This window comes from Mirounga angustirostris, unplaced genomic scaffold (genome assembly GCF_029215605.1).
Source record: "Mirounga angustirostris isolate CCGP_5_RB_7025 unplaced genomic scaffold, mMirAng1.0.hap1 SCAF_1, whole genome shotgun sequence".
Lineage (NCBI taxonomy): Eukaryota > Metazoa > Chordata > Mammalia > Carnivora > Phocidae > Mirounga > Mirounga angustirostris.
The window spans coordinates 66,128,755-66,156,590 of NW_026991709.1; the positions used below are offsets into that span (position 1 = coordinate 66,128,755).

General features: G+C 46.3%; 1 protein-coding gene across 1 annotated transcript; it reads right to left on the reverse strand.

The window, feature by feature from the left end:
* ILDR1 (immunoglobulin like domain containing receptor 1) lies at positions 1-27,836 on the reverse strand. Its single transcript, XM_045902086.1, has 8 exons — positions 27,815-27,836; positions 18,183-18,353; positions 16,470-16,619; positions 12,571-12,690; positions 12,134-12,280; positions 5,020-5,151; positions 3,978-4,801; positions 1-42 (listed from the first exon to the last, which is right to left on the reverse strand). The coding sequence occupies exons 1-8, from the start codon at positions 27,834-27,836 to the stop codon at positions 1-3; spliced, it is 1,608 nt and encodes a 535-aa protein (XP_045758042.1).

Below are 27,836 nucleotides of genomic sequence, written 5' to 3' on the forward strand. Positions count from 1 at the left end.
CTAAATGACCACACTCCTTCCACTATGGGAGCTGCCTCTCTCCTGGGGGATAGAACACAAAAGAATCCAGTCAGCTGGGATCTATTGTCTATGCATACAACATACAAGGTGCACTTGATTTGGATGCAAATCCTAGGTGAGTGGTGGATGCTGGGGCAGCATAACTGAATCTAAAAAATACTTCTTGACTCCTCATGAAGCCAGTCCCTTCCCCAGGCTTAGGCTTCTCTTCTTTCATAGAGAGCCTCCCTCAAATACCTTTAATGTTTGAAAATTTCTTACAGTCTCATTCACTTTGCCACCTGCTGATTTTAACACCTTCGAGTCTCCCTTAGACTGAAAAAAAGTGCCCTGTCCATTCATCAGCCCATCTCCCTACCATTTGTTCATGAAGACATGGCCCAGTTCTTCTTTTCCTATTCATAGTCTCCTGAACCATTCCTTCTCAGCCCTTTTCTAAAAAGTTGAGCTTCATACCTTAGTATTTCTCTAAGTTATTTTTCAAAGATCATTATCTCTTTCTGACCAAACTCAGTGCCTTTTCTTCAGAAGTTAGTACACTTGATCTTTTGGCTTTTTCAACTTATTCTGTCAGGACAAGGACTGTCTATATTTCTCATATTTCTCTAACTTTGTATTGTAGGGGATCATTTCTATCTAAGTTTTGAATATCTATAGTTGTAGTCCATGAATGTGACCTTTCTTATCCTATTTGAAATGCTGAAACAAGGTATCTGTCCCAAACATACTGTTAAATGCATTGTATATGTATATACATTCATGTTACTATAAAAAAAAATGTGTTTATCAGGAAAGTGAGTTTTAGGGGGCATGGCTTCTAATCAAAATGCTATGGGATGAATATTCTCTGATACAAAGGAAGGGAATGAAAGGGGACAAAAGGAACTTATGCAGGGCTTGAAGAAAAACCTAGATATGATCAAGGAATAGGCATTGTATTAAAAGTAGAAGATTAAGTATACTGAGCAAAAAAAAATTTTTTTTTGTATTAAATCAAGTCAGGAAAAATGAAAAAAAAATCTTGGATTCTCTACCAAAAGTTTGAGTTTAACTTGGAGAAGAAGGAATGCAGTAGTTTTCTCTTGTATTAGAACAGGTGGGTATAGGCCAAGTTTGCAACAAACCAGAAATGTCTTGCGAAGCCCTTTCTCGTAGGGCAAGATTGGAAAGAAAGATAATCCATTTGAAGGAGGCCAGGAACACAGGGGCAACCCAGTCTGAAACTACAGGAGTTTAAAACTTGACATTACAGTTTCTTTTATTTCTGAGGTTGTAGCCTTTGATGGAGTGAAAAAAACACCAGACCTAAGGTCAGATCTCTGCTGGAATCCTGATTCTGTAGTCAAATGGGAGATTCCTCAACATAAGTCCCATTTTCTCGTGGGCACTCTGCAGAGAACAGTTCCTACCTATTTTGGATGGAAGCCCTTGTTCCTCGGTAACTATTTGTTAAACATTATTCTTCAGAGACAAGGTTCCATGTAAGCCAAAAGGTTTTTTGATAAATGTATACTGCTCTGAATATTTAATAAAGTATTTTTAATAAGTATTTCATAAAAAGTTATGGCAAAGCTGTAACTGCTGAAAGCTTGATTTAAGAAAATAGTGGTAACATTTATTAACTCCAGGAGCAAACAGAAACCTTGTTATACATCATCAAAGATTGCCATCTAGTGGCCCAATTGTATTATAAGTTCTGAAGTTAACTTCAAGTTCTGAAAACTTCAGAGGTTAGGAAATTGTGTGGGAAGCATCCAGTCCCACCAAGGAGAGCAGCAAAAAGTAAGATTTTGGCCCTGGAGACTTTTGCTTCACTGAAGGCATTCAAAATTCAAACTATAAACAAAACACTGTGCCCTTCCAACCAACCAATCTAAAGCCAGCCATGGCTCTGGGTCTGTAGTCACTCAGAATATGAGTAGATAGTAATAAAGTGATAACTCTTTGGGAGATAAGCTTAGAGAAATCCGTATCAGTGAAGGCTTTCAAAATTATCTTGAGTGAAATCTTTGCGTCTCATGAGCAACTTTACAATAGAAAATTTGGTTTGCTTGTGGTAGAATTAGTGGTGTGTACATCTTAATGATAAAGGAAGCTGTGATACTTTCAGAAAATGAGGAAGAAATAAAGTTACCAGGAAGAAATATAGCAGGAAAACATCATTGCCCCAAATGATTCTTGTTTCTTTCAAATGAGGCAGCGTGAAGTTACTGAAAGGGTAAAGGCTTGAGAGTCAGAGGGCTATCCATGCTGAAATTCTGGCTTCACTGCCTATTGGCTTTGTGACTTCGAGAATGATACCCAATTTCACTGAGCCTCACCTGTTGTTGCAAAGATTAAATAAGTAAGGTTTGGAAAAGGCTTACCCCAATGTCTGGAACATAACTGGTGTTCCTTTTACCCTCTTCTCACTTAAAAGAAACCACATAATTTCACTTAAAGAGAAGAAAATGAAGAAAAACCTCAAAGAATATAGGATTTGGATTTGGGGCCAAAAACTGCCCTTCAAATAACATTCTTTTCTGTTAAAATGAAGGTAAGAGACAGTTTAGTCCCTCTCTGACTAAAGTAGCAGCAGTTGTCCTGGCTTTAACTGGTTCCAGGTGTTCTTTCAGGATGTAATTTTCCTACTGGTAACATAGAAGAAAGAGTTGTATCCACTATAAAATGAAGATAACAGCACAAACCTCATAGGTGGTGTGAGAGTTAAATGGGATATGGCATCAATGTCCATAGTTAGGTACCAGTTAGTAAGATACTACTAAGTTTCGTTGTTACTGGTTTTTGCCTCTCTCCTGGGACATTTATTGAGGATTGCCATTATTTTAGAACTGCCTGCAGGCCTTTGCTACCTTCCTCATGAATTACTCTCTCACCAAGGCTCTATTCTAGAAAGGCTAGCACTATAGTTCCCATAAGGTGCCTGTTTCTTTGCATACTCCATGCCTGTGATTGGTTTTTAAACCAATCACAGCAGAACTTGCATTTCCAAATATCCTTGGAAGTATATGGGAGACTAAAATTCTTCCTACAATATTCTCTCCTCTGGGAACTTCCCTCAGAGCCTACTACATATCCCTTTACCTCAAAGGAAGCAAAACAGAAAAGGACTTTGGTCAATAGAGAAATAGATTTTCATTTAAGTTGGCTCTGAAGGGAGTTCATGAATATTTTTGACTGATGGCAGCATAACTTTGCAAAGTGACATAAGGGAATACCATCGTTTCAGTATATCAATTATAAAATGGTTTTTTAAGTCACATCTTTAAAAAAAAATTTAAGGCCTAAAAGGCCTATAATCCCTCTTTGTGCCCCTTTTAGGCTAGTAAGCTATGACTGGCACCCATTAGCGCCCTGCCTGTTCCAGAACGCTGAAGTTTTGACTTGGGATATGAGGTTTTTTTGTTTTGTTTTGTTTTGTTTTAATCAGTTTAAGGATTCTTTCCGGGGGTCTCCCAGGACCTCATCCTCGAATACAAGGCCTTGCACACTGACTTGCAGCCCCCAAAAGTGGCACAAAAGTCCTCTGTCAGGCTGTACAGTCTAATTTAGGGTATGGAAATAGGGTTGCTAAGTAAAGGCAGGCAGCTATGACAGGAAGTAAAGCCTTAGCCACGAAACCTGCATTTAAGTCTTAGCTCCGCTACACACAGGCGCTGAATTATTCTGAGCCTCGTTCCTTCATCTGTGAAATGGGGGAACCCTGCCTCCCGAGACTGTGAGGGGTGTTGGTCTGGGGATGAGAAGGCCCTTTTTTAAGCGTCAAGCATCAAGCCTTCGTCCGCCCTCTGCACGCACTGGGCCCCTTCTAGCTCTGACAAGAGGTCTCACCACGCCTACCAGGCAAGCTCAAGGAGGAGATACCCTCATCGGTGGCCTGTGGGGTGGCCTGTGTCGGCTGGGGCCGAGCCCCGCTCTGCCCACACCCGACCCTCAGCAGGATGCCCCAGGCTCACCGAGCGCCTCTCCACACTCCCTTTCTTCCTGCCATTCTTGCCTGGCATGACATCCAGTGACCGGTAGCTGGGTGGCTTCTCCTCAGGCCAGTTTGAGGAGTATGAGCTGCGGCGGCGGTGGGTTCCCCAGCTCCGGGGCCGCCTCTCCTTCTCATCCTCCTCAGAGCTCCAGGAACTGAGGCCCGAAGGCAAGGGAGGGGAATAGCTGCGGTGCCTGCGCCGCGGGTGCCTCTGGGCATTCTCCCGGGGGCTGGGCCTGCGGGGTCGGTCTGGATAGCGGCTCCGGAGAGGTGCGTGGTCGGGCCGCCAGCGGGCCTCACTTGATGAGGGGCCGTCACTGAGGCTGTCCCTGTCTGACCAGGGCGCGGGTGACCCGTGCAGCCGGGAGCGGTGGTGCCTTCCCCTCTGAAGTCGGTTCAGCTCCCGTCCCTCCAATGCCCAGCGCTTAGGCTCCCGGTCCTGAAGCTCCTGGTGGAAATCAGAGTAGTGGGCCTGCCTTCTCCCCTCCCTCGGATCCCAGGGTCCAGGGGGAATTGCGGTGAGCCACTCCTGGCGGGAGGAGTTGCCGGTCCTCTGTGAGGACGGCAGGTCTCTGATCAGTGGGGGCAGGTGGATGATTCTGCGCTCCACAACCTCAGAGCCCAGGGAGGACAGCATGCTGCAGGCTTGGCCAGATATGGCTTTAAGGTCAGGGGGCAGAGGCTGGGCTGGATTGAGGTTCTGCAGCTCTTTCTCCAAATACTCTAAGACACCATTGGCGATGGGAGGGTGAGCGGCGGTCTGGGTCATTGGCATCTGTGGGAGGCTGGATCGCAGGGACAAATCTGAAAAGAAACAAGGATCAGAACATGCAGAACTGCTGGCCCAAAACATGCTCCTCAGAACCAGGGCACCAAAATACCACATTAATCAGCTTGCATCCATCCCGTCCCCATCCTCAATCACAGATACCCACTATATTGGCCATGAAGGCCCCAATATAGCCCTTGCGCCTACCCCTGCCCTCTGCCCTCTCCCATCCCAAATTTCTGGCAAGGTTTACCTCGCTGCAGCAGCGGGTTCATTGGATAAGATGAAACCTGAGAGCTCCTGTCCGCCCCCCAGTATAGGGGTTTTTCCATCATCTGAGGGCCTAAGGCCCGAGCCTGCTTCAGGTAGCGGTGGCGGGCCAGGGCTGCAGGGGAAAAAGGAGAAATGCAGACCCTCAGCCAGGACAAGCCCCACACCCTCCACTTCACTTCTCTCTGCCCAGTGGCCTTGCTAAGAGGCCAGTTTCTAACCTATCTTGCATAGGAGTCAGAGTTAAAGGAGCAGTAACCCATCAGTCATCTGGCAAGGAGCTGGGAATGTACGCCAGGAAAGGATACCTATAATACCTGACTTCCCAGTCTTGAAAACATTGCATCATCCTGCCATTCCCAGGTTCACCTAAGATGTAGGTAGATACATGGATATTAGTAGGCCATGAAATCTCAGGTCCCAGGCCAACAAGGTCTTCAGCCACAGGCCAAATATAGAAGATGCAGACGCAAAAGACTTCAAGGGGGCTGCCAGGGAAGCTCAGCGCTCCCTGCTCAGAGTAGAAAAAGGAAAACAAACAAAAAAGGATGTAGATGCTGAGGTCAATGGGCAGAACTACTGGTAAAGGGAAGGAGACGGAAGAACCTTCTAGCTGGTACACCAGCCCTTGCGGGGAGGAACTAGTGAGAGGGAGGCAGAAATGCAAAAAGCTGAAGTAGATCCCAGTGGATCCTTTCAACTCTTCTCCTTATCTCAATAAGTGTTGGGATTTTCCCTAAGTAGGGGGAATCTCTAAGGGGTGCAGTGAAGGCAGAGAGGGAGAAAGGAAATACCATCTCCTTTCAGGACAAAGAAAATCATGTAAAAAGGCAGCACAAGGAACCCGTAGACATGTCACTCCAGTACCCCAGGTGCAGCTAGTGTGAAGCACATAATCCCCTCCCCTCCACCCCTGTGAGCGCAAATTAAAAACAAAAGCATTTGTTGGTTTTGTTAGTGAATTTCTGTTTTGAGGTAACTGTCTCCCAAGGTTTCTGTCTATCCATGCATGCAGGAAATGTATTTGCATGTTTCAGGGCAGGAAGTGCCTGCCTCAGCCCCCCGCTGACACTTTCACCTCCTCCTGCCTTCCTCAAGCCCTGTGGCCACCTCTATAGCAGCAGGGCTCTGCCTCTCTGAGGCTTCTTCAGGCGTAGTAAGAGGGGCAGAAGACAGGCATTCTGGCCCCTGCTGCAAAGGGTCGGGGATTTGCTGAGGCCAACAGCTGAGTGGCCATCTGGACCTGGTGGCTCTGGTGTGAAACACACTTCAGCACAAGAAGTGGTTGCCCCTGAGCCCTCAGAAATGTCTGGAGCTGCAGCCCTGACAGGGCATCACGGCCTAGCCTGGAGGAAAGCAGATGCAAACTTAGAGCAGCTCACTCAGCAGCCACACCTTCAGGTGGCCAGCACTCCAGACCCTCCACGTGCTCAGCACCTTCCTCGCCCTCTTGCTAACCAATGCCTCCCCCAGGTCCCTTCATGTGCCACCATCCGCACACATAATGCCCTGCTTACTACGCATGTGTCAGTCAGTCACTTTACCTAAGCTACCTAATCCTAAGAGCAATCTCTTGATGTGGGAATTAGATGAAGAAGCTGGGTGCACAGAGGTTGGCTTCCCAGTTCAAGGTCCCATAGTTGGTGATGGACAGAGATGCCTCTCTGATGCCCAAGCCTGTGCTCTTCCTGCCAAATCACTGAGTCCCCAGACTCTCCTTTATTTCTGTGATGAAGCAAAGTAAAACAAAACAAAACAAAACAAAACACACCTTCCACAGTGGTAACTCCTTGCTTTATTTCTTTCCAACTTGGCTCCATACTTCAAAACCCACTCCAGACTAGTCTCTGCCTCTAAGGCCTGGGGCATCTGATTCCACTGGGAACAACCCTACCTGCTCCCCACCCCTCTAACTGAGTCCTGGCCACTTCCTTCCCCTACTCCCCCAATTCCATAGTAGACAAAGGGAAAGTTGGGCTTACTCCTTGTCCCCCAAATGACTTTTATTTTAACGAACGAGACCCTCTGCACAGATAACTCCCTAGAGACCCTTCCAGAGCTTCCATTAGCTTTCCTGTCAAATTTTCCATACTCCAGAGATTAACCCACCTGCTCTCTTCTTAGTTGCCACCCCCTTTTCCCCAGGGCCCCGCCTTTCCCTGATGTAATGGAACTGTTGTGATGGGCGTGGAAAACATAGCCTCTGAGCTTCTCCCTGGCCCTCTCGTCCCATGGGGATGTCAGGGTTTTCTGCTGTTCACCTAGTGGGGAATCAGGCAATAAAAGAAGAGACATGGAGAAAGTAGCTAAGCCTCAAAAGACTCCTAATAAGCTATCTCTGAACCTCAGTGGAGTGAAGTCTGCCTTGATCATGTTAAGGAGCTCATTAACAATACAGATTCCTGGATCCCACTCCCAGATACTGTCCTTCGGTCTAGTGCAAAGCAAGCGCAAACCGTGTTTTTAACAAGCTCCTTAATACTAGTGCAGGACACCCAACTGGAGTTGACTATTGAGGATTCTCAACAACCTTTTGAGAACTATAGTTCTCAGGGTTAAGTTTCCTTAAATACGAGCTTGGAGGGTCAGATGGACTTCAGCATGAATGAGCGAATTTCCAGAGCCTCTGGGCCCAGGCTCCTCTTCTGTGAGCTAAGGACAGAAATACCTATTCCATAAAGTTGTGAGGTTAAATGAAGCAATAGTACATGTGACATGTCTAATAGATGACAATCAAGAGATTGTCATAATAAATTATTATAATTAAGTCCCTTCTTTTGCCTTAAATCCCATAGGAAACAAAAGTACACATTTGGAGACTAGACCACCAAAGGCCTATTTATCTTCATTTCTGAGGAAAACCCAGGGCATATTCTTTAAGACGTCTCTCCCGTGACAGAAATGGCACAGCACCTCCCCCTCCTGCAGAGCCCTGTGCCTCTCCTTCCCTGCAGCCAGCATCACCCGTGGTGCCTGAAGCTTGCCTGTAACTGCTTCCCGTCCCTCACCAGCCCCTCTCCACTCTTACAGAACTCATACTTTACCCTCTGTCGACCCATCATCACACAGTCCTTTCACCTTTTCCCATACTACCAGTCCCCTCTAACTTGACTGGCTAGTCATTTCAGTGACATCCTTTGGAGCTTCCTAGAATCCCATGCACTTGAACTCTTACCATCTTGGCTTTCGCTTCTGGCCCCGTGCTGCTAGTGCTGACTGCACAGCCGGGCAACTGACCTCACTCAAATAGCGCTCCCCAACATGGCTTCCCTTGACTGATCTATCAAGCCCACTTCCCTCCTCTAGAGCAGTTTAAACATTCCCAGCTTCTCATGTCTTCCCCTCCCCGTGAACTCTCGGCTGATGACATCATCTTGGTTGAGGAAGAGGAACCAGCCCCAGGCATGGAATCCAGAGACCTATGTCTAGTCCAGGATCTGCCACCAACAAGCTGTGTGTGACTGTGCTGAAGTCTTTCTAGGCCTTACTTCCCTCAGCTGTGAGGGGGATGGGGAGGTGAGTGGCATAGATCAGAGACTCCCAGTGTGGCCTGTGGCCTACTACAGGGTATGCTTAGAGGTTCTGCGGGGAGGATGGCCAGTAACTGATCTAGTGTTCAGTTTCAAGAACTTTCATCTTTAAGTTCTACTGTGGGTCGTTTACCAGTACTAAGTGAATTATCAAGGGTTACTAAAATTTGCTGTCATTCTCATTTTTCTCCTCCCTGGTTCTATTAACTCACTGGAAAGTGGGACCAAGTTAGGGAGGTGGGCTGTGGTCAGAGAGGGTCAAGAAGCACTGACATCATTCTCAAGCTCCCTTCTGCCTCTAGAATTTTGATTTGCTGAAATCAAGACAGGTATGAGGTCCCTCAGCTTCCTGCCTTATACTTGGACCATCCCCCACATTTTAATGACTTTCTCTCTCTCTCCAGAGGTCAAGCTGCCCTTCCTTTCCTTTCTAAAGGTAGTCCTTCTTCCGTACACCTGATGTCACTCCTGTTGCATCTGCTCAGTGATCGTCTCACTTCATAAGGCTTCACTTTACTCATTTCCTACTGGCCTTGGTTCTTTGCCTACAAATACACTTGGGGTTATCTTATTCTAACCAACAATCACACACACCCCTTTCCTCATCCAAGAGCTCTCCGTAACAACTTCTGCCCCCTCCATGTACTCTCCTCTTGTCATCAAAATTCTCAGGACAGTCAGCCATAGTGACTCACTCTGAAAGTGACCTCATTTGCTCAAGTCCAGGGATCTTTACTTGTGGCCTGCATTTCTTTATGTTACCAGTTCTTCTAAATGAACTCTAACCACTTAGGATAAACTACTCTCCCCAAGAATCTGTTTATCAGCTTACTGAAACAATGGATACATTTATCATTTGTGTTGGTCTCATCCCCTGTCCTGCCTGTTTTTCATGCCCCACGGACCTAGGGATTCTAAGAAGGTATCTTGGGAGTGATTTTTCTCATCTCTTCTTGCATATTACTACTCCAGTGACAGTGATTTCTCCACAGCATCTCTCCCAGAGGCTCTTGAAAGGTGAGGAGTTCCATAGCCCAATATGGAGTTCTCTGCTATTTTTCCTCTCTTTAAGGAGGTCATTGTATCTCTGCCAAGCCCACTGTGATCTCCACATAGAGGCTGTGGCAGCCTCTACTGTGTGAAATTCAGGCACTCATAAGTCAAGAACCTGGATTCAACACCATACTGTCAATGCCACTTACTAGCTGTGACCACTCTGACCTTCAGTCCTCTCATCTATTAAGTAGTGATGATACAGCCTTCTAGGGTTGTGAGGATTCATATAGGGAAATATATGCAAAGGGCCTACGCATGGCAGACTTCCAATAAAAGTTAGTTCTCTTTTCCTGTAAGACAACAACCCCAGAACACAGGCCTGAAACCAGACGCAGGCCATTGACCTTCTTGACATCGTAGATTAAGTTTTGTTTCTATCTTAAGAGGTAATTCCTTATCTTTTTTTTTTTAATTTCTGTTCAAATGATCCAACTGATAAGAATGATAAGAGTGATTATCTCTGAGTGCTCAGATTAGTCTTTACGTTTTCCTGAATTTCTCAAATTTTCTACAATGTAATATGTTACTTATATCATCAGGGAAAAATGTTATTTTAAGAACACAAAACTCCTGGGGTGCCTGGGTGGCTCAGTCATTAAGCGTCTGCCTTCGGCTCAGGTCATGATCCCAGGGTCGTGGGATCCAGCCCTGCATTGGGCTCCCTGCTTGGCAGGAAGTTTGCTTCTCCCTCTCCCACTCCCCCTGCTTGTGTTCCCTCTCTTGCTATCTCTCTCTCTGTCAAATAAATAAAATCTTTAAAAAAAAAAAAAAAAGAACACAAAACTCCTTCCATTTAAAGCTGTTGATCCCACTCCGTCTATTTATTAAGAAAAGATTTTTATAGAATAATTTTCTACAAAAAAGATTGGCATTCCACAGCCAAATATTTTAGGACACGTCATAATTCTATTTTAAAAGTCAAATTTCAGCCAAAAGAAAGATCACATTGAAAGCAAGGTCTTCTGCTCTCTCTCTCCTTCATGTAAACCTCCTTCATCTAAAAAGAGGTTCTCAAAGTGTGGCCCACAGATCAGCAGCATCACATCACTTGAGAACTTTTTGGGCATACAAATTCTCAGGCCTACCCAAAACCAATTAAATCAGAAATTCTGGAGGTGGAGCCAGCAACTGAGTTTTAACAAGCCCTAGTGATTCTTAAGTTTAAGAACCACTGCTTTAACAACTCTCTCCTCTATCTGTTCTTTTCAAGTCATCCCGAAGGGGAGGCCTCCTCTCTCACTGCTACATTCAAACCACCCACTCCAGCCACTCCATGTCCGAGCAAGGTGAGTGCTGAGCAAATACGGAAGCACAGGCTTATCAGGGCCACTGAGGAAATGCCATCAGTAGGCAGAACCACTGGAAGGAGGCCTTAAGCAGGCTAGGATGTAGACAGGCAGAAGTCTTCCCCCTTGGGTCTACAACTTCCCGGAGCATCATTTTCTGGGCGAGCCTGTGATGGGAGAAGGGCACTGAGGAGACGCTGGAAGGACCCAAGGTGTTAGCCTGGTGTGTGAAGCTGGTCTACTTGGGACAGCAGTCTGCAGCATCACCCCCTCCCAGTGCTCGTCCGAGCCTGCGGCAGCACCCCTCCCAGTGCTCGTCGTAGTCTGCGACATCACCCGCTCCCAGTGTTCGTCCGAGTCTGCGGCATCACCCCTCCCAATGCTCGCCCGAGTCTGCGGCATCACCCCTCCCACTGCTCATCCAAGTCTGCGGCAGCACCCCCTCCCAGTGTTCGTCCGAGTCTGCGACATCACCCCCTCCCAGTGCTCGTCTGAGTCTGCGGCAGCACCCCTCCCACTGCTCGCCCGAGTCTGCGGCATCACCCCTCCCACTGCTCGTCCGAGTCTGCGGCATCACCCCTTCCCAGTGCTCGTCCGAGTCTGCGGCATCACCCCTTCCCAGTGCTCGTCCGAGTCTGCGGCATCACCCCTCCCAGTGCTCGTCCGAGCCTGCGGCATCACCCCCTCCCACTGCTCGTCCGAGTCTGCGACATCACCCCCTCCCAGTGCTCGTCCGAGTCTGCGACATCACCCCCTCCCAGTGCTCGTCCGAGTCTGCGGCAGCGCCCCTCCCACTGCTCGTCCGAGTCTGCGGCAGCGCCCCCTCCCACTGCTCGCCCGAGTCTGTGGCATCACCCCCTCCCACTGCTCGTCCGAGCCTGCGGCAGCACCCCTCCCACTGCTCGCCCGAGTCTGCGGCAGCACCCCTCCCACTGCTCGCCCGAGTCTGCGGCAGCACCCCTCCCACTGCTCGCCCGAGTCTGCGGCAGCACCCCTCCCACTGCTCGTCCGAGTCTGCGCAGCACCCCTCCCACTGCTCGTCCGAGTCTGCGACATCACTCCCTCCCAGAGCTCGTCCGAGTCTGCGGCAGCACCCCTCCCACTGCTCGTCCGAGTCTGCGCAGCACCCCTCCCACTGCTCGTCCGAGTCTGCGGCAGCACCCCTCCCACTGCTCGTCCGAGTCTGCGGCAGCACCCCTCCCGGTGCTCGTCCGTCCGCTCTCACCTTCCTCGGGGCAGCAGCAGCGGGCAGGGCAGCAGGGGCAGCGGATGTAGCAGCAGCAATGCTGAGGACAGCTCTGGCACCAGCACACCCCGATCAGCAGGAGCAGGAGGAGGGCTCCCAGAATGATGAAGATCACTGTCAGCCAGTCTGCAGCGGAGACGCCAAGAGCAAGCTAACGAAACATGCCGGTGGAATGCTTCCAGGTCTAACATCCTAGAGGTCTGATAAATACAGCTCTTGATCTATAGGTTACGTTCAATCACATAGTGGGGGGGGAAAAAAAAAGTTTAGCTTTGGTAAGGGACCTTCAGAGGTTGGCAATCCAGCAATAGGCTGGGCTTGCTTGCTTCTGTTTTTTGTTGTTGTTTTTTTTTTCTCTGTGTGTAAAAGTGTCACAGTGATGGGGTGGCTAAAGAGAAAGCTCCAGCAGCACTTACGCAGGACAATGAGCTTCACCTCCTTATCTGGGTCTCCTGACGTGTCCCCGGGAGCCTCAATGGTGCAATAATACACTCCATGGTCCCACCACATCACTTCATTAATCACCAGATCTGCTCCTGCAGGGAGGGATGGAGAAAGTGCCAGGGGTTAAAGGAGAGGGCCCTGGTTTCTGACCTATGGCTTAGAGACCCAGCACTGTCCTTCCACATCCTAAGAGGGCCCCTCGTAGTGCAGAGGAAAGCCTAAAGCCCTTTCACTGAGACCCTCCTCTTTCCCCAAACAGTACAATGATGGTAGAACTGACCATTCATTGAGCCCTACCAGGTACCCTGAAAGGATTTTGGACATCACCTCATTTCATTCCCACCACAGCTCTCTGAGTGGGTGAGGTACACACTACATTGCCTCCCAGGGATACAACTTTCCCTCACAGTCATATAACTTTTGGTCATGGATGTGGCCATCCAGAATAAAGTCACTATTTCCTATCCTCTCTTAAAGGTGGACATGGACACACAACTCCGTTCTGGTGGACAGAATGCAAGCAGAAGGGTCACATGATGGCTCCCAGGAACTTTCCTAAAACAGTTTGGGAATATTTTTGTCCTTCTCTTCTTTTCTTTTACTCTGTTATCTGGAGAGCAAATGTGATGGCTGCTGTCTTGGACCATGAGGAAGAAAAAGACTTTCTTGGTGAGCTGGAGCTTGGGCCTGTTCCTGAGGACTTGATGGAACAGGGCCACCACACTAATTTTGGACTGTCTACCTCCAAATTTATACTTGAGAAGAAATAAACTTCTTTATTGTTTAAGTCACTAATATTTTGGGTTTTGCTTACTCACAAACTCGATACCATCCTGATACAGTAAGTATGCTTATCAGCTGCATTTCAGATGAGGAAACCAAGACTCTAGGAGGCTAAGAAACTGGCCTAAGAACAGAGAAATAATGAGTAGCAGAGGTAGGTTCAAATCCATGTCTCTCTGCTGCAACCCTGGTGCTCTTAACCACTAAGTTCTAATGTCCTTTCCTAAGGGGTGGAAAACTCCACAGCCTGGGTTCCTCACCAGCTGTGAACGGATCCCTCTGGATCTTAGAGGGACAATTTATAAGATGAAGTTGAATAAGCAAGGATGAAATGCCAATATTTTAAGGGTAAATGTTACTCGATGTTCAAGAAAGGAATTTCAGTTTTCATGAGCACTAAGCGCTGGGCTACCTCATTAAGATAGATGAATGGTATGTTCAAGTTTAGTAAATGCAACAGATTTTCACTGAAGACCTTGTGTGGGTCCAGCTCTATGTCAGACCCTGAGGAAGATCTGCAGAGGAATAAGACTCATCTCTGTCCTAAAAGGGCTTAAAGTCCAGTCAGGGGCATCAGGACAGCCTCCACATCCCTGCTATTTCATCCACAGTAGAGTGCCAGGGGACAACTTCAAATTCCTTTTTAAAAACCCTTAGCATTATAATTTTTTTTTTAAGATTTTATTTATTTGAGACAGAGAGAATGAGAGAGAGAGAGAGAGCACATGAGAGGGGGGAGGGTCAGAGGCAGAAGCAGGCTCCCTGCCGAGCAGGGAGCCCGATGCGGGACTCGATCCAGGGACTCCAGGATCATGACCTGAGCCGAAGGCAGTCGCTTAACCAACTGAGCCACCCAGGCGCCCAAACCCTTAGCATTATAGACTTGCTCCTGCTTACTTAGCAATCCCATCTATAATTCTTCATTATCTGTTTGTCAAAAAATATTTATTGAGGAAATGAAACAAAAATGCAAGGTCATGTACCACTGGAGCTAACTTCAACTTCTGTTTCCTTCTCTTTCTACGTCAAGCTCTACGATTTTTTTCCTACCCATGATTTTCCAAACACACTACCTTTCCCAGAAATAAGCTTACCCCAGACTTGGAAGAATGGTAAAAATGCTTTGGAGGAAATTCTCTCTTAATGTTAATGTGCATTAAAAATCTGCCCCAATTTTTATTAGAGACATAAAGATTTTTTTTTTAGGGCTATCACAGTAATGAGGACATTCAGATATGTTGATATTTTAAATAATCCAAGAACTGACTTGACATGGTCATCTCAAATGATGCACACACAGGCATAAAGTGTCAGAAAACAAGGGCTTCAGGAAGTCATGACAAGTATGGAGGTAGAAATAAAAACCAAGGGGAAATACTGCTTTCCCATGGGTGTAAGGGAGAAACAGAGTTTGATCCAAGGGTGATTGGGAGTAGAGATAGTGGATGGTATTACTCAGAATTAGAAAAAAAGAAAAGTGGGGACTGTCACCTGTGGGGATTTTCATCCTTCAAAAACTATAAAGGAGGCTTGCCAGTTGAAGAGACTTTAAACTTTGGAATCAGATGAGGGCTAATTCTGCAGGCTCTGGGAAAAGGAGAACCACCCTGACTCTTTGAGAATGTAGCTAGAGACCAGAAAAGGACAGATGTTCCTTAAGGCCGAGAGTTTAAGGGCTGGCTTGGGGGAATCAGAGATCACATGTAAAAGAATCAGACTTAAATATCACAGCCAAAGTATTATACAAAAATTTGGAAGCAAATATTAAATTGGCTCCCTTTAAATGGTCATAGAGCATTCACTGATTTCCTCACATTGTTGCTACAGGTACCTGAGTGGCCTGCTTCATGTATTCTCCCTTCTTTTTCCCCTTTTAATCAGCAAATATTTGTTTAACACAGCATGTGAAGCTCACTGAAACAGGCTCTGAATTCTGTGCCAATAACCCATCACGGCCATCCTGGATTACAAGATAGGAATATGGGCCGCTAGCCCATCCATCCAAAAGTGCCCTCAGTGATTGTAACTAAAGTTCACTGCACACTTAATATTTGCTAAGTGTTTTATGCATATCATCTCACTTAATCCTGACGGCTCTCCAGGAGATGGGTAGTACTACGGCAAGTCCCATTTTGTAGAAATTGAGGCTAAAAAAATTGAAGGGACTTGCCCAGGTTCACATACCCTATAAGTGCAGAATGGGGACCCACACCCGAGTCTGAGGGCTCCAACCACCAGCCCCTATACTAGGCACAAAGAATAAGTATGCTTTACACATAGCTCTTAGATATCACATTTGATATTTACTTCAGTGTGCAGACACAGAGACCATTATGTCCACCTTTCAGATGAGGTAATAGAGGCCAGGGAAAACATCTGCTACTGGTCCACAAGCTAGCAGGTGGAAGAAGCAGGACACTCAGCCAGGTCTTTAGATTCTAAGGCTAATGCTCTTCCCTCTACCAATGGGCAATGATGGTCTTCAGGTAGCCATTTACTTGGAAGCCCTTTAGACATGTACAACAGGAGTGGCCAGAGGGAAACTCAGCGGCCTGGGGTTCATGCAGGCCCTGAGAGCAATTTATGGGAGGGAGCAAACAAGCCTGAGCCACACCTCAGCCGTGAAAAAGCAAAAGAGACCACCCACTCCCAGACCTTTAGCCAAAGCTGTAGGACATCTTCTCATCTAGAGACCAACTTCCAGGGGAGTGACTTCAGATGGTGGTAACAGCATTCTATGTATCTGGCACTTTCCTCAAACAAACACACAAACAAACAAACACAAAACCAAAAAAAAGAAAAAAGAGGGTGCCTGGGTGGCTCAGTCGTTAAGCGTCTGCCCTCGGCTCAGGTCATGATCCCAGAGTCCTGGGATCGGGTCCCACATCGGGCTCCCTGCTCGGCAGGAAGCCTGCTTCTCCCTCTCCCACTCCCCCTGCTTGTGTTCCTGCTCTCGCTATCTCTCTGTCAAATAAATAAATAAAATCTTTAAAAAAAAAGGAAATGCCCACAATGACTCAGTCAGGCCCAGGCCCGGTGTCTGCACCTCTTGCCGCCCCCAGATCCCTGCCGCCTCCCCTGCACTCACGGTTCTGGATGGTGATCTTGCGCTGCCGGTAATCCACCCCCAGCACGGGCTCATTCTGCCCCCGCCTCTGAGCCACGATGCGAACCTCCCGCTGACTGTCGTTGCAGTCATTGGATGGGTCCTGGCCCAGGGATAAAGCCGCCTGGTATGCTGAGGAAAGAGGACACAGCCAGGTCACACAGCAATGGGGAATTCCCATGGAGAAAGGTGCCCTTACTGTTCCCTGGAGCAGAGAAGCTTCTCATTTTTATCCTGAGCTCATGTGTCTACTGGGAATCCTGCTAAACATGAAGATTCTGATTCTGTGGGTCTGGAGTGAGAATCTGAGAGTCTGCATTTCAGAGGAACTCTCGGGTAATACTAATGAACCTCTGAGCAGCAAGATCCAGACCCCTCTCAAAGGTCATCATTTCCAAATCCTGGCTCCATGCTCCTGTCTCCCATTCCAACTACCCTTGCTTCATTTTTGGTCACCCCAGATTCTGCTCCTATAGGGCTCATCCACCTGCCCTTATAATACATTTGCTGGTGGCAAATGCCTGCTACCCTGGCCTCTCCTCCATTCCGACTTTATTTGAAAAGTAACCCCCTGGAAATCATGCCTTGATTCAGAGATGTGTCTTTTGGGGACAACGCCAGGTTCTGTGGGTGACTCAGACATTTAGGTATCAGGGTTCATACTGTAAGACATTAGTCAGGGCTAAAAGAGGTAAAGCTGATGCCTCTCCCCTTTTTCCTCACCTCTGGAAGCTCACTTCCTTCCTACAAAGACGGTGTCTACTTGTACTCTCAAAATCTCTACAAGGGTAATTGTCCAGGGCTGATGGTGAGGATCTGGGTTCCTTTGTTCCTTGAGAGAGTAGAGGTAGACAGCTAAAAAGAACTTTGGTTCCAGGGAGGAGAGCTGACATGAGTGGGGCAGCTGCTACTGAGAGGTAGGACTTGGCTAAGTGTGTGTGTGTGGGGGGGGGGGTGTGCAGCACTGAAAATGTGTTCCCTGGGGGCAGTGGGCTCTCGCTCACTGGGAGAGTTTCATTGGCCACTAGGAAGGCTGGCCACAAAAGGGAGTGTGGCAGTGGGGGAGGGGGGGAGGTTCACAAACGCCACTCCTCAGGGTCCTGGGGGATGTAGGAGGCTTCTTGTCCACGTCCTCAGGTGGTAAAGGGAATGGAGGCGGACTGCATACTCATCTCAGTGTGCCGGCATGCAACCAGGAATGGACCAGGAGGCAGGACTGGCACTGCCTTTTAAAAAACTTAATGTCTGAGCTGCCTACATCTTTTCAGAACAAGGTAGGACACAAATCTTAAAATAAAATAGTATGTGACCTCAAATAAGTTACTTCATCTGTCTGGGTTGTTTATTTATCTATAAAATGAGGGGACGAGGGGCGCCTGGGTGGCTCAGTCATTAAGCGTCTGCCTTCGGCTCAGGTCATGATCACAGGGTCCTGGGATCGGGCCCCGCATCAGGCTCCCTGCTCCGCGGGAAGCCTGCTTCTCCCTCTCCCACTCCCCCTGCTTGTGTTCCCTCTCTCGCTGTGTCTCTCTCTGTCAAATAAATAAATAAAATCTTTAAAAATAAAATAAAATAAAATGAGGGGACGGCATTAAGTGAACTTTGTGGCTCCCTCTCAGAAGGATTTGTGGCCCTATGCCCTAATGGCCATGCTTCACAGAGGGACGTACGTGGGCTGAAGGAGGAGGGACTCACATGCAGAGTAGTAGTCAAAGATGGGGTCCTTGCAGAAGGACTTGAAGCGCCACGTCACTACGACATCCTGGAGCTGGGCAGAGGTGGTGTAGTCACATTTAAGGACGATGGAGGCAAACAGTGTGACATAGCGCTCTGTGTGCTGGACCGTCACCAGCAAGGACAGGCACCCTGCAGCCAAGAGCAAGAGACAATGCTGAAGGCAGACTATGTCTCTGGGAGGTGACCTACTTCTGTTCATGGGGTAATAAAAGCAATGCAAATAAGCAAACACACTGGCTGACTAGTTGGGAGCTGGCAGGCAGAGTGGGAGGCAAAGACCACACAGACAACCTGGGGGAGATGGGGGAGAGAAAGAGGAAGGATGACTCGCAAGGATCTTGTGATCCATTGACAGTGTTAACACGTTCAACAACAATAAAGAAACTATATTAAAAGAAGGCCTACAGACAAAGCACTGATTTCCAAGATCTATAAAGAACTTCTCAAACTCAGCACCCAAAAAACAAATAATCAAGTCAAAAAATGGGCAGAAGACATGAACAGACACTTCTCCAAAGAAGACATACAATTGGCTAACAGACACATGAAGAAATGTTCATCATCATTAGCCATCAGGGAAATTCAAATCAAAACCACATTGAGATACCACCTTACACGAATTAGAATGGCAAAAATTGACAAGGCAAGAAACAACAAATGTTGGAGAGGTTGTGGAGAAAGGGGAACCCTCTTACACTGTTGGTGGGAATGCAAGTTGGTACAGCCACTTTGGAAAACAGTGTGGAGGTTCCTCAAAAAATTAAAAATAGAGCTACCCTATGACCCAGTAATTGCACTACTGGATATTTACCCCAAAGACACTGATGTAGTGAAAAGAAGGGCCGTATGCACCCCAATGTGCATAGCAGAAATGTCCACAATAGCCAAACTGTGGAAAGAGCCAAGATGCCCTTCAACAGACGAATGGATAAAGAAGATGTGGTCCATATATACAATGGAATATTACTCATCATCAGAAAGAATGAATACCCAACTTTTACATCAACATGGATGGGACTGGAGATTATGCTAAGTGAAATAAGTCAAGCAGAGAAATTCAATTATCATATGGTTTCACTTATTTGTGGAACATAAGGATTAGCATGGAGGACATCAGGAGAAGGAAGGGAAAAATGAAAGGGGGGAAATCGGAGGGGGAGATGAACCATGAGAGACTATGGATTCTGAGAAACAAACTGAGGGTTTTAGAGGGGAGAGGGTAGGGGGATGGGTTAGCCTGGTGATGGGTATTAAGGAGGGCACGTACTGCATGGAGCACTGGGTGTTATATGAAAACAATGAATCATGGATCACTACATCAAAAACTAATGATGTATTGTATGGTGACTAACATAACATTATAAAATTAAATTAAATTTAAAAAAATAAGTAAAATAAAAAGGGGAAAAGAAAAAAGAAGGTCATATAGTGAGCTTGCCAATACACGTATATATTTTTTCATGTTACTTCCTTTTAAAATGTTTCCCCACTTCTTCAGGGAAGTTCAACAGGCCTATGAGGCCAATCAGGTCTGCCTTCAGCCTTTCTCTGCTGCCTCATCTCCCTTCCAGGCCCACCTCACACTCAGGGTATCAGCCACCCTGAACTTGCTCCATTCCTTCCCTTGGCAGGATCACCATCTTCTCCAGGTCTTCCCACATGTAGACCTCCTGGCTGGAGCACTCTCCCAGAGCACCAGCCACCACTCCCTTCCCTTCACGAGGCTAATTACTATGTATTCCTTAGGTCTTCAGCAGCACCCTCACCTCCTCCAGAAGCCTTCCCTGACTGCAAATCTGGGAGAGGGGTCTCCTGTGTTTTCCCAAAGTGCCTCTTCCCCCACCAGGCAGGACATTTCACATGCCTTGGTGATGGCCAGCTAACTGCAGGCTCTGAGAAAGCCGGCTGAGTCTGTCTCTGACTCACCGTTAAAGCACAACCTCACAACTGTACCTGTCACCTCCTTGGCACCCAACAAATGTTTGTTGAATAAATAATGGAATGAATGACCAGGAATCCATTAACAATAGAAACTGGCAGTACAGGTGGTCAACATGAGCATAAAATAAATAAAAATGATCAGACTGTGACAAATTTTATTACAAAAGACTTGAGCGTGCCTGGATGGCTCAGTTGGTTAAGTGGCTGCCTTCAGCTCAGGTGGTGATCCTGGAGTCCCAAGATCGAGTCCCACATCAGGCTCCCTGCTCAGCGGGGAGTCTGCTTCTCCCTCTGACCCTCCCCCGTCTCATGCTCTCTCTCCCTCTTTCTCAAATAAATGAATAAAATCTTAAAAAAAAAAAAAGACTTGAAGAAATTAAGAATTTTTCTTTTCTCTTTTTTAAGGCTCCTCCCTAGCCTCCAAAGCTACAAACACACAGCTCCAGGTCTGCCTTGATGAGGAACCCAGTGACACAGAAAGTCAGGTGGCACTTTGGCATGGTCAGAGGTCCACACATAACCAACATCTTAGAATGTTCCTATGTCAAGATGGTCTCTAGGCCAAGTTATAGGGGCTCTTCTCATGGGAGGTTTAGTGCAGAATAATAGTACTCAAACTTGAGCATGTGCCACGGAGAGGACTTGTAATGGCCCAGATCACTTTCAGGAGGAGTTTCTGATTCAGGAGGACTTGGGTGGGGCCCAAGAACTCACATTTCTAACAAGTTTCCAGGAGATGGTGACTGCTCTCTGGGTACCATGCTTTGAGAACCACCGGTGTGGACTGACAGGCTTGGACTCGGATACAACTGGGTTCAAATAAAACTTCACTATTTATTTGGACATTGTACAAGCTATTTACTGAGTTGTTTTCCCCCCGCCCCCCCAAGCTAGGACTGCAGATTATGATAGTACTAACCTCATCAGGTCCGTGAAAGGATGCAATGAGATAATTCACTTCTGGCAATTGGCATGGTGCCTGGTACATACGCTGTTGTGTTAGTGTCAGGGTCTGAGTCTCTTTCCTCCTCCTTTCCTCTATGATGAAGGCCAAAAAGAAAGGGGTTCAAGCGGGGGTTCTCTCCAAGGGAGTTCTCAGGTGGACCAGCCTCATTTTGACGGAGATACACCCACAAACACGAACTTTTAGCCCCCACCCTCACCCCTTACAAAACAGCTGGGTGGGCCTGGCTCGAAGGTCACTGCCACATGGTTCTGGATCCTGCCTCATCTTCGGGACACAGCCCTCATAAGACAGTAAGCTGTGATTATAATGGGCACATGCACCCACTTTTCTCATGTCCACAGAGAAAGATCAGGGTGCTGCTCAGGACAGGTCCTTGCCCCCAGAAATGACCCAAACTGTCTCCAGGACTGGGCTGAAATGATGATGTGCCTGTGACAGGCATGCTGGAGAGAGGGTCTGCAGAAATATGAGGGACACCTGTGGGTGGGGAAGACTTCATGAAAAAAGACATATAAACTGGGCCCTAACACTGAAGTAGGATTAAGATTACACACGAAAAATAGGAAGAAGGCAGAGAAACTCATAGTTTCAAGACAGAAGAAAAGAGAAGCAGCCCTTATCAGGAAGGAGCAGTTACTTGGGGAGCCTGGAGAGAACCGACCCCTGGCTTTATGGGAAACAGAGGGATCAATAAGGAAGGACTGGTGGTAGTGACTGGGGCTGGGGAGACCGGGTGGAGCCCAAATCTCACTGAAGCATCTATTTCTAGTTAATGGGTAATCACTGAACACTTTCTGTAGAGTAATAGGGCAAAGGTGGTTTTTTTAGGAAGACTGTTGACTTCCTCATCCAGTTATAAAGATCATCATTTTGAAAATGAGCCTTGAGTAGTTTGGGGGGGAAAATAGCTGCTGTCTCTGCTAGCTATAAGATTCCTGGAAATTAGTCCAATCGGAATGGAAGAGCCAGTGACTAGCATCTCAAGCCTAATGTGAATTGTTTTGTAATCTGCTTTATTATTTTTGCCTCTCCACTCTCACCATCCCCCTTGTTTTCTTCCAGAACTGGCCTGAAACAGACCTTGGAGCTTCTGCCCAACACAGCTTTAACCGAAGAGAAGTCACTACAGGTAAGCTTTTGACAATGCCGAGGATGGCAATGTCAACACTAGCTTATTCTGCTCAGTAAATATATGGATTAGAATAGAGATTAAAACACCTATTTATGGTCTAAACAAAATCCCATACTCACACCGTACTTTCAAATATTGTCTTTTACACACTAAATATGACCCCTGGGAGTAGACAATCGGGGCCATTTCGCACGCCACAAATCTGAGACTGGAAAAGATGACTGGCTTGTCTGTGGTCATTCATTTTCTAAGGAGGTCAGAGTCAAGATTCCACCCCTGAGCAGTGCTCTCTCCACTCTGCCCGGTTATTCTCTAAATAAAGGAAAATGTTTGGTACTCATTAGCCTGCAAACAATCGGAGTGGAGAGACAGGCGACAACTGGCATCAGTCACTCTGGTACTGTGATTAACAAGCTACATGTTCTTCATTTTGCTGAACGGCAGTTTGACATAAACAGCAATTTATTCAAAGGGCGCTGGTTAACATTATTTGTGTAGAGGTGAGAGGGCAAGTTTGCTGGTAGTCAGAGAAAGGAATTCGGTTGGAGCTAGGAGTTGCTCTGGCGGAGCTTTGAAGATTGCTGAATCTGACACTCTGAGGGAGGAGAATGGGGACAAGGGTGATCACCTTCATTACCAAGTCCTCCCTCAGCAACCCTTCCATGAATGCCTTTATTATGGCCAATACACACCTGCGGTGACATGACTCACCTTTACCAACGTCAGCACTGGCTTTGCCACCTGGGTGCTATTCTTTCATCCTCTCTTTGAATTCGTCCCTTGGGTGAATTTCAAGCCTCAAAATATGTCAGGTTCCCATGATTTTGCCCCTACTGAGCTTACTCACACGCTCTCCCAGGGTCTGCCAGCCCCACAGCAACCTGCCCAACTCTCAGACCTTCATCCCTGGCCTTCCACAAGAAGACCGGGGAAGAGTCCCAGGACAAAAGGTACCGGGCAACCAGCAAACCTCTCTCCCCTTAGCTCAGCTGCTGCCCTGGATCTCAGCATCTACTGTGTGCCAGGTGATATACATACACTGTCTCTAATCCTCACAAAACCCCCGGGGGTGGGAACAGTCCTACTCATACACATGGGCAAAGGTTTAGAGACTGTAATAAGCCAAGCCCTCTCAGCTTCAGAATTTGGTTTTGCTGGAGTTTTGGTTTTGCACGTTGGGTAAACATGATCTCTCCCACGCAGGCAAGCTTGACTTTCAAAGTGGAAGTCTGGTGCTAGACTCAGAAAGCAGGAGGATTTTCCAGATTGGGAGGAGGATAGCCCATCTCAAAGGCAAAAACCTCCCATCCTTCTTGTCCTTTAGCCTTGGACTTCTCGGTAAAACTAACCACATTGGGCATGCACACTATTAGGCAGGTAAAGTTTTCAAGAAGAGACTAAGAACAGCAGAATCTGAGCTGAAAAGAGGAAGAGATTCAAAAAGGTAGATGTCCTTTTGATCTGTGCTCTTTAAACTGTCTTCAAATTCTTATATTGTCTTTCTATTATTTTTTGAGGGGAGGGGAGGGGCAGAGGGAGAAGGAGAGAATCTTAAGCTCAGGGCTCAATCTCACAACCCTGAGATCATGACCTGAACTGACATCAAGAGTCCGATACTTAACCTACTGAGCCACCCAGGTACCCCTTTCTATTCTTAAATTTCCTTCATCCTGTGGCATCTCCTTCCCCTCAGCTAACTGCCATCTGATTTCCTAAATATCTCTATCATTTTCTTCTCAAAGCTTTAATTCTGGAGACTGACTTCCTAAGTTCAGATTCTGTCTCCACTCCCCCACCAGTTAAAAGACCTGACAAGTTATTTCCAAACTACAGTTGCCTCTTTATATATAAAACTGGAATGATAATAATATTTCCCTGATAGGTGTGTCTGGGTGGCTCAGTTAAGTGTCTGACTCTTGATTTTGGCTCAGGTCATGATCTCAGGGTTCTGGGATCCAGCCCTGCCTCGGGCTCCCTATTCAGCAGGAAATCTGCTTGTCTCCCTCTCCCTCTGCCCCTTCCCCCACTCACATGCACATGTGCACGTGCTCTCTCTCTCTCTCTCTAAAATAAGCAAATAAATCTTTCAGTGTTTATACCCCCACTCACACGCATATGTGCACGTGCTCGCTCTCTCTCTAAAATAAGCAAATAAATCTTCCAATGTTTATACTGAGTAAATCTTTCAATGTGTATATCCACAATAGCCAAAATATGGAAAGAGTCCAGATGTCCACTGACAGATGAATGGATAAGGAAGATGTGGTGTGTGTGTGTGTGTGTGTAGTGAACTATTACTCAGCCATCCACAAGAATGAAAGCTTGCCATTTGCAATGATGTAGATGGAGCTAGAGTGTACTATGCAAAGCAAAATAAGTCAGTCAGAGAAAGACAAATATCCTATGACTTTACTCATATGTGGAATATAAGAAACAAAACAGATGAACATAGGGGAAGGGAAGGAAAAATAAAATAAGATGAAAATAGAGAGGGAGGCAAACCATAAGAGACACTTAATTCTAGGAAACAAACAGGGTTGCTGGAGGGGAGGTGGGTGATGGAAAGGGGTAACTGGGTGATGAGCATTAAGGAGGGCACTTGGTGTAATGAGCACTGGGTGTTATATGCAACTGATAAATCACTAAATTCTACCCGTGAAACTAATAATACAGTATATGTTAACTATATTGAATTTAAACAAAGAATTTAAAAATAAATAAATAAATAAATGGGAGGGGGATAAAAGAAAAAAAAAATAAGTCTTAAGAAAAAAAAAATACTTCCCTGATAGTGTTGTAGTAAGGATTAAATGATATAATAAATGTCCAGAATTTAGCAAATAGCCTGGGACATAATAGCCACTGAATAAACATTAGCTATTATTTGTATCATTTGTACTTATCTTGCCCACCGTAGAGATTGAGGTCAATTGAGAACAGCAAATAAAAGTATTAAGAATTAAAGAATTAAAACGATACAAATGTTATTATGCAGCCATCAAAAAAACCTGAAATCTTGCCATTTGCAACACCATGGATGGAACTAGAGGGTATTATACTAAGCGAAGTAAGTCAGTCAGAGAAAGACAATTATCATATGACCTCACTGATATGAAGAATTCGAGAAAGAAGGCAGAGGATCTTAGGGGAAGGGAGGAAAAAATGAAACAAGATGAAACAAGATGAAACCAGAGAGGGAGAGAAACCACAAGAGACTCTCAATCTCAGGAAACAAACTGAGGGTGGCTGGAGTGGGGGGTTGGGTGGGAGGGATGGGGTGGCTGGGTGATGGACACTGGGAAGGGTATGTGCTATGGTGAGCGCTGTGAATTGTGTAAGACTGATGAATCACAGACCTGTACCTCTGAAACAAATAATACATTATATGTTAAAAAAAAATTAAATGATACAAATGTAAACTGGCATTCAAAGCTTTTAAAGCTGCGTCACTTTGCACCCTGGCAAACCCATTCAGTTTGTCTCCTCTGAAAGAGGGAGGGAAACCTGTCATTTAAGGGTGGAAATGTAACTTCAAATGAGATATCGGAGCTCGTGGGAAGAAGGGAAGGAGAAGGGGATTCTCTGTTTCCTACCATGAAGTACTTTCCAACACGATGCCGTTGTGCAGCGTGGGGACTACATCCCATATTAAAGTCGAAGGAAAACATACCAACGGAAGAAGATTATCTTTACCATTGAAAGCTATGTGTTCCAAACACATGCATATCTTTGTATATTTCTTTATTCAGTCTGTCTTCCCTGTGTTATATCAGATTGGGCAAGATGTTTTACAGTTTCTAGAATATTTTATCCATACAACACAGGGACATAGCTACAATTTTTTTTTTTTTAACTAAGAACTCTTTTCAGGGGACTGAATGGCATTTCCCCTCCTCTACACATGAAGGCTCTTGCCTGGAAGGGAGTGGCAGGCAGAGGGATAGCAGGGTCTTTCCAGGCAAGGGGCAGTGGCCTGGTGTTAACTCCTGATAGAAGGTCTCGCTTCTTGAATGTTTTTCACATATCCAGGCACCTCTGTGCCACTCAGCAGGTCACAAAAAGTACACAGGTCTAATCCTATCAGAGTTTATGTCTGAGCAAGCTATCTCCCCAAGTATATTTGCCATCTGTACTTGTTACACTTCCTTAGATAACAGTGCAAATATGAAAGGAATCAAGTGGAAGAGGGAGTGGCCGTTGAGTGTGAACCCAAAGTAAGGATGGAGAGAATTAGGAGAGGAGGAAAGGCGACAAAGAGAAGTGGGCTGGGGTAGGGGAGGAATTATGTCTATGTATTCCATGTCGAACAAAGGTCTGGTATCTGCTACTCTGTATTGCGCTAAGCATGTGGCTACTCTGGGGAGGAGACTCATAGAGACTGAGCACTTGCTATGTGGTTAGCCATGGTACGGGGTCTTTCTTATATGGTATCTCATTTAATCTTTGTAAAACACTCATGAGATAAGCCTTATTTTATGTCCATTTCTTTTTTTTTATTTATTTTTATTTTATTTTATTTTTTAATTTTTTTTTATGTCCATTTCATAGATGAGAAAAATCCTCAGGGGAGTTAAGTAACTGGCTTAAGGCCTCACAGCTAGCGCTGGCCAGCATGCCCTGTGTGTGGTAGGCATTCAACATCTGCTGCCCAGAAGAACAGACGAATGCACACAAGACAGGCTAAACTGCCTGGAATAAATTTTAAGCACTCTAAAAGTACAGAAAATAAATAAAGTTAACCATCTGTAGCATGGTCAGACGAAAAAACAAAGTGTGTTGCAGGGGAGAGGAAGTACCAGCGCACGCCCATACCACTGGGGAGAAGGCTACCCGAAGTAGTGAGGCCAGAATGAGTGAGCCTTGAAATCCAAACAAAGAGCTTTAACCCACTCTTACAAGCTATGGAGATCCTGTAGAGGTGCTTGGAGGATTGGAGTGAAGGTGGGAAAGGGGAACCCAGGTAGGTAACCTATCATCCACGAGACAGAGACAGTAGCAGACCTCAAGGAGATGGTTAAGATGCTTAAAATAGGCTAGTGTGAGGTTTATCACCTGGAATAGAAAAGAGGGCACAGATCCTGGGATTAAGAAACAGAACATGGTGATTAACAGGGTTTGGGAAATGAAGAAAGTGTCAAAACTGCCTTCCTCTGACCCCACCTTACCCTAAGATTTAAAGATTGAAAACTACAGAAATAAAGACGAGGGGTGCTTGGGTGGCTCAGTTGGTTGAGAGTCTGCCTTCAGCTCAGGTCATGATCCCAGGGTCCTGGGATCCAGCACTGCATCAGGCTCCCTGCTCAACGGGGAGCCTGCTTCTCTCTCTCCTCTCTGCTCCTGCTCTCTCGCTATCTCTTTCCCTATCTCTGTCACTCAAATAAATATATAAATAAATAATCTTAATTAAAAAAAAAAGGAAGATGAGAGAAAGATGACACATGATCTAAGTCTTCCTAATTCTTAAAACACACCCTTTTATTTCTCCCCCACGGACATGATGTAATACAGTACTGGGCTGAAAGAAACCCAGGCAGACGGTACATTAATTACCCAGCATCTCATTCCACGGCAT